We start from the raw sequence: 6,163 nt of genomic DNA, 5'->3' as shown, positions 1-6,163 counted from the left end.
TCCTTGTTGATCTGGCTAGCCGGCGGCATCATTGGTGATGGGCTTCCCGAAGTGTCAGGGCATTGAACGGCTGGATCAAAGGGTCCATCAGGGCCGCGCTCGATGGTGGTGTCGTTGTCCTGGGAGGAGTCAGCTGTGCCTTCTGGGTCGGCCAATATGGATGATACCGGGGAGGAGGAAGGTGAGGCAGAGGTGGAGGGCAGTAGAGAGAAAAAGAAGAGAAATCTAAAGAACTACAAGGCATGGAAGTGTTTAGAAAAAAGAGGGAGAAGAAAGGGAAGAGGGCAGCATCCTGACACAGCCCTTTCCTTCAGCTTCCCCTTTCCCTGTGGTCCAAGGTAGAAATGGGAAACAAGTCCTGTTGCAGTGAGAGGACAGCTGCTGTCAGCCAGTCTCTCTCTTTACCTGGGTCCTGATCTGAGCTGGGTGTAGGAAGCGAAGCAGCCATGGAGGCAGGAGACCTCCCTCAGAAGGGGTGAGGGTTCAGGCCTCTGCAAAGTTGGGGGGGATGAGGGTCTGTGCCCCACCCCAAGTTGTCTCCTGATGACCCCTCTGCGACTGTGCCTGTCTTAGGTTGTTCCTTCCCTGAGGAATCTTACCCATCTCTGGCTAACCAGCCATCCTCTGGGGCCAAGCAGGGTGATATGAAGTGTGCAAATGAGGGAGGGGCAGCGCCCCCCTGCAAGAGGTTCATTTCTGTCTCCTTGGTAGCCTATGCCCCCGTGGCCTCCACGCCCAGCACCTGCCTTGGCCTCCCCTTGCCTGCTGGCGGGGCCCCGGCTCTGGTCACATCTCTTGGGGAACCCAGGTCTCTTCTCCAGGGAGGGCCCAGCTCACACCATTGGGCAAGAGACAGATCCATGGCACCGGCCACCACGAGGCCTCAACCTCAGCGTGAACAGCCAGCTCAGGGCTGCACATCTGCTGCAGACGGGCACTGGTCAGGTGTGAACTACCCGCCTGGCACTTAGTTAAGGGTTTTTTTGTTGTTGTTGCTTTTGTTTTTTTGGTGGAATTTAATCTTTATTTACAGGAGACTGCAAGATATGAAATTCCACATAGAAGAAACTCACTGAGAGTAGAAGCTTCACACAGTATGTACAGTTTGGAACTGTTCAAGTATAGATTCATTGTAAAAAGTGCTACAATGACAAACCACATTTAAAAAGAGTTCTTTTTAAAAAAAATATATTTTATTGATATTTTACAGAGAGTAAGGGAGAGGGATAGAGAGCCAGAAACATTGATGAGAGAGAAACACCGATCAGCTGCCTCCTGCAATTCCCCGACTGGGGATGTGCCCACAACCAAGGCACATGCCCCTGACTGGAATCGAACCTGGGACCCTTGAGTCCGCAGGTTGATGCTCCATCCACTGAGCCAAACCAGTCAGGGCTTAAAAAGAGTTCTTAGTAGAGAAACAGTAAGACGTACTTATACCAAACATAGTACACAACAAACAACTTTATGCCTCAGTTGTACAATCTAAAAGTTAAAGGTCCCAGGAGTGCCATCCTGAACTTGGAATGTATAACCTTCAGAGGTAGTTTCTGGCACGACATTTTGATCTTCCTCTTCTTCTACAGAAAAATATTTCTCAATCAAGTTTAGTGACGCTTCGCACACAGACTCATTTTCATGGTTTTGTAGAGCTTCAATTTTGTCCAAACCTCGACATTCTTCGATCATTGAACTTAGTTTCTCAGTTTCACCTAGTTCCTCAGCAGCCTGAAATATATTGAAATGGCATCCAGAATAGCCAGAATAATTTTGGTATCTTTCGCAGTTAAGAGGTTCATCAGTGGTTCTATTATGCCACAATGAACGAGGTATACAATTTGTTCAACTGATCCACCACGTGTATAGTTGGTCACAGCCCATACAGCTTCCTTTTGTGTCTTAAAGTTTGCCTTAGCAAGAACAACAATGAGGAATGGGACTAATCCATGATTCACAACTTGCTGTATCTGGTCCTGGTGGCCAGCTGTGATGTTTGACATTGTCCATGTAGCTTCCTTCTGAATACCAGTTTTGAAGTTCATTAGTAGGCTGGGAAAGATGGCAAGTGCTCCTGCATCTATTACAACCTGCGTCTGTTCATCTGTCCCAGTCACAATATTTCCTATGGCTCTTAGCACAGGAGTCACAATTGGCGATTCAGTCGCTCCTAGGAGCTTCACAAGTTGGGGCACAACTCCTGTTTTCACAACCATTTCAATCCGTTCATTTGGACCATGAGTGAGGTAGGAAATGGCCCAGCAGCTAGCTGCTAATACTTCTGGATCATCATGGTGCAGGAGACGAACTAAAGTAGGAAGAATCTGCTCAACAGCATCTAATGGGGGTACAGGATTCTTGTTGCGACAAAGGTTTACAAGTGTCCAGGTCAGATTACGTAAGTAACCACATGCTAAAGATGACATATCAGGAACTGCAAGAAGAGCCAACAGTGGGTCAACTGCACCATACTTGATAACCAAGTCTCAGAAAACTGAACCATCACCTGCAATATTTCCTAGAGCCCATACGGCTTGTTCACTGATGTAAGCGTGGGGAGATGCCAACAGAGAAATGAATGCTGGAATAGCACCTCCATCTACTACAGCCTTGGTCTGTTCCGAAGTCCCAGAAGCAATGTTAGTGAGGGCCCAAGCGGATTCAAACTGGATGGGACTACAATCAGTTCTGCCCAAGAAGGACACAAATTTTGGGATCAAACCAGCCCGGATTATGTTGTCTATGGGTAGCTGTTTTCCCCTAGAAAGCAGTTTCCTTGCAGCCTGAGTAGCTTGCAACTGGCTTCCCAAATTGTTGCTGTTTATGCCTTTGACAATGTCCTCAACAGACCAATTTACAGTGCCCTGGTTGTTGCGGTGTTCCTGCAGTGGAGACGTAGCATCTTCGGGAAAGGAGCTCACATTTCTCCTTTTCAGCATCTGGTCATCCTTCTTAGCTTTCCTCAGCTCCACATTAACTTCTATTCGGTGCCGCCTCATTTCTGTACTGTCTTTCCCCTTGTTCTTGAATCTACTAAGGCGGGCAGCTGGCGAATTAGCATTCTCGTTGGTGGACATGGTTATGAGACAAAGGGAGAAGCTCCACACAGCCGCTCAGGCTTTCACAGGAGACCGTGAGCAGAGGACGGGCGGCGGTTCGGTTGCTCCAAGAATGTCTACAGTGGCTCAGCTCTCAGACGGTGTGTTGGGGTCCAACCCCAGTAGGTCCAGGGGTTCTCCAAAGGTGTGGACGGAGTCGGCGAAGAAGGAATGACACGGAGACAGCGTTCAGTTGATCAGCAGCCTAGCCAGGATCTCCAGCCAAGTTCTGTCCAGGATCTCCAGCCAGGTTCTGTCTTTTATTGTCTTGTTACATCTGTATTTATACCAGTTGATTTTAATCCAGTCAATTTCTATTGCAAAGGTTAGCGTGTTTCTTATCTCCATTCCAGGGAGTAAAGATTATGTAGCTTAAGGGTGATTGTTCGTAGTTAAAGTGATTAACTACCCGCCTTGCACTTAGTTAAGGGGTTTCATTCCCTCCCTAACTTCAGGGGAAAATCCCTACCTGGGGAAACAACCTTTCTCGGGGAGGTGACCTTGGTTAAAACACATAGCGCCAAGAAGGGGAGCAAACATATTAAGAACAGTATGCCATATACGCCAGGTCCCTTGAAACATATGCTGTGCAGATGTTTCTTTCCTGCAGCGACTGTGTCAAGCAGCAAGGATGGACGGGCTTCCGGCAGTTTATGGTTCCTCTCCCTCTACCAGAATGTGAGCTTAATGCCTCCTTGGCTTGGCTGCATTCTAAAGCAGTGCCTGGCTCATAGAAGGTGTTCAATAACTACTTGCTGAATAAAGAGCCAAACCGATCCCCCCCTCAAGCATGCAGCTGGGTAGAATAGGATTCAGGTGACCTTTAACATTCTCTGGGACTGGTCCCACTTTCTTCCATCAATGACAGCATTGCTTGGTATCAATGCGCCATAGTTGATTTATCCATTTATTTTTGGATATGTCGGTTGTTTCCTATTTTTTTTATTAGAAACTCTGATAAACGGGTGGTTTTATTTCCTACTTTGTGCTTTTTTGAAGTGTCCAGCTTTTCTACAGTGACTTCTGTAATTTTATTTATATTCTCTCTCCTTGCCATTGGATCAGTGAATGAGTCCAGAGGTTGTTTTCTCAAAGTCCCTTTATTCTTCAAGCCCAAGTGCCCAAAAAACTAAGTGGATTAAAAAACTGTGGTACATTTACACCATGGAATACTACATGGTGTAAAAAAGAAGGACTTCCCTCTTACCCTTTGTGACAGCAATAGTGGACCTGGAGATTATTATGCAAAGCGAAATAAGCCCGTCAGAGAAAGATAAATACCATGTGGTTTCACTAATATGTGGAATCTAATGAACAAAATAAACTGACAAACAAAATGGAACCAGAAGCACGGATACATGGAACAGACTTTCGGGAGCCAGATGGGAGGTGGGTGGGGTGATTGGATAAAGAAATTGAAAGGATTAGCTAAAGAACATACATGCAAATCCCATAGATACCTGCACTCTGCCGCCACAGGTAACTGAAGCTTTTCCATGCATGTCAGGCACCAGACTTCTGTGTCTCCCAACCACAGGAACCACATTTCAGGCTCCTCAGAATGGTCCTAGGACTTGGGGAAAGGAGGTAGCAATAGCTTCAAGCTACTCACAAGCAGAGCATCTCTCTCTCAAAAAAAGAGAAAAGCCTCATCCATCTTCTCCTTCTAATCCTTTTTCGTATCCTCAATCTGACTGAGGAGTACAAAGGTAGGGGATCTGTTTTGCAACCATTTCCTGCAGTGTATTCTGCACAAGTGGATCTGGCTTTGAAATTTACCACCTTTTAAAGGTTCGTGTTTCAATACTGAAATTTTAACATTAGCATCCTTTTACACATATGCGCATAACTTTGTTTCGTATGCTTTTGTTTTTGTGCAAATTAATTTTGTGCAAATTAATAAAATTAATTTAAAATGGAGTTGAGAGGTCAGAAGGGGGAGCCCTTACTCTATGTCAATTATAGACCCTCAACAGGAAGAAATAAATGCACCTACCTAGCAGAATTGAAGATTTCTTCCTTTTCCCGCAACTCAGCCAATTAGAAACCGTCACCACCCTGAAAACTTTTGCTTTCCTCCAATAGACTTTCATTTAAAACAGCCTCTTCCAATGTCCTCCTTTTTCTCTATAAAATAACAGCCCTCTCCTTTGTTGAACTTGCCTATGGTTTTTTTGCTACAGTTTGCTTATCCTCTGCTATTCCCAAATTAACCCATTTTGCTGATAAAATAACTGGCTGTCTTATTTTTATTAAAGTCATTTGTTTACGTAGTGATTATTTTATATCTATTTTTGCAACTTCCATTTTTTTAATTTAAACTTGTATTTTAGAGACGCTTATCAGTAAGTACATATGGTTTCATGTATTTATTACCCTCTTGTAATTAGAGACAATCACACGGCCCTAACTTTACTCTGGAAGCAAGCAAAAATAAACGAACATTTCCATCCAGCTAAACTTCATTTCACCTCAAGATTTGTTTAGATTGATGGATATAGTTTTTATTTTTTTAACAGCATTTGAATGTTTTTTCATTAATTAATTAATTAGCCGAAACCGGTTTGGCTCAATGGATAGAGCATCGGCCTGTGGACTGAAGGGTCCCAGGTTGGATTCCGGTCAAGGGCATGTACCTTGGTTGCGGGCACATCCCCAGTGGGAGATGTGCAGGAGGCAGCTGATTGATGTTTCTCTCTCATCGATGTTTCTAACTCTCTATCTCTCTCCCTTCCTCTCTGTAAAAAATCAATAAAATGTATTAAAAAAATAATAATAATAATAATTAAACTGAACCCACCGCCTCCTATTGCTAGAGATTTGTTACCTTTCTTGAGTCAGGAGGAAATAGAGTTTATGACTTATCTCATACAGCTTGAACTCCCTTCCCTCTTTCTATTTTTCTCCCGTTAAGATCACTTTTCCGGCCAACGAGAGATCCGCAGCCGCCTTTGTGCATTCCTGCCCTCAAACCCCAAAAGCTCCTAGGCAGGCGCGCTGCTCCCCAAAGGCATCGTGCTTGCCGCCGTTCGCACCTCCAAGCGCTAGAGGGCAATGCAACCCCAGGC

At 45.0% G+C, this 6,163-nt stretch overlaps 1 protein-coding gene across 1 annotated transcript; it reads right to left on the bottom strand.

The window, feature by feature from the left end:
• Positions 1-1,402: 1,402 nt before the first annotated feature.
• On the bottom strand, positions 1,403-3,089 carry LOC118665119 (importin subunit alpha-1-like). The gene is given in 2 exon segments (XM_036326147.1): positions 1,403-1,742; positions 1,745-3,089. Coding segments are annotated over 2 exon segments (1,587 nt in total). The 5' UTR covers positions 3,075-3,089; the 3' UTR covers positions 1,403-1,485.
• Between the last annotated feature and the right edge of the window lie 3,074 nt (positions 3,090-6,163).

Source organism: Myotis myotis, unplaced genomic scaffold (genome assembly GCF_014108235.1).
Source record: "Myotis myotis isolate mMyoMyo1 unplaced genomic scaffold, mMyoMyo1.p scaffold_m19_p_10, whole genome shotgun sequence".
NCBI lineage: Eukaryota > Metazoa > Chordata > Mammalia > Chiroptera > Vespertilionidae > Myotis > Myotis myotis.
This window is presented reverse-complemented; position numbering and strand designations above follow the sequence as displayed.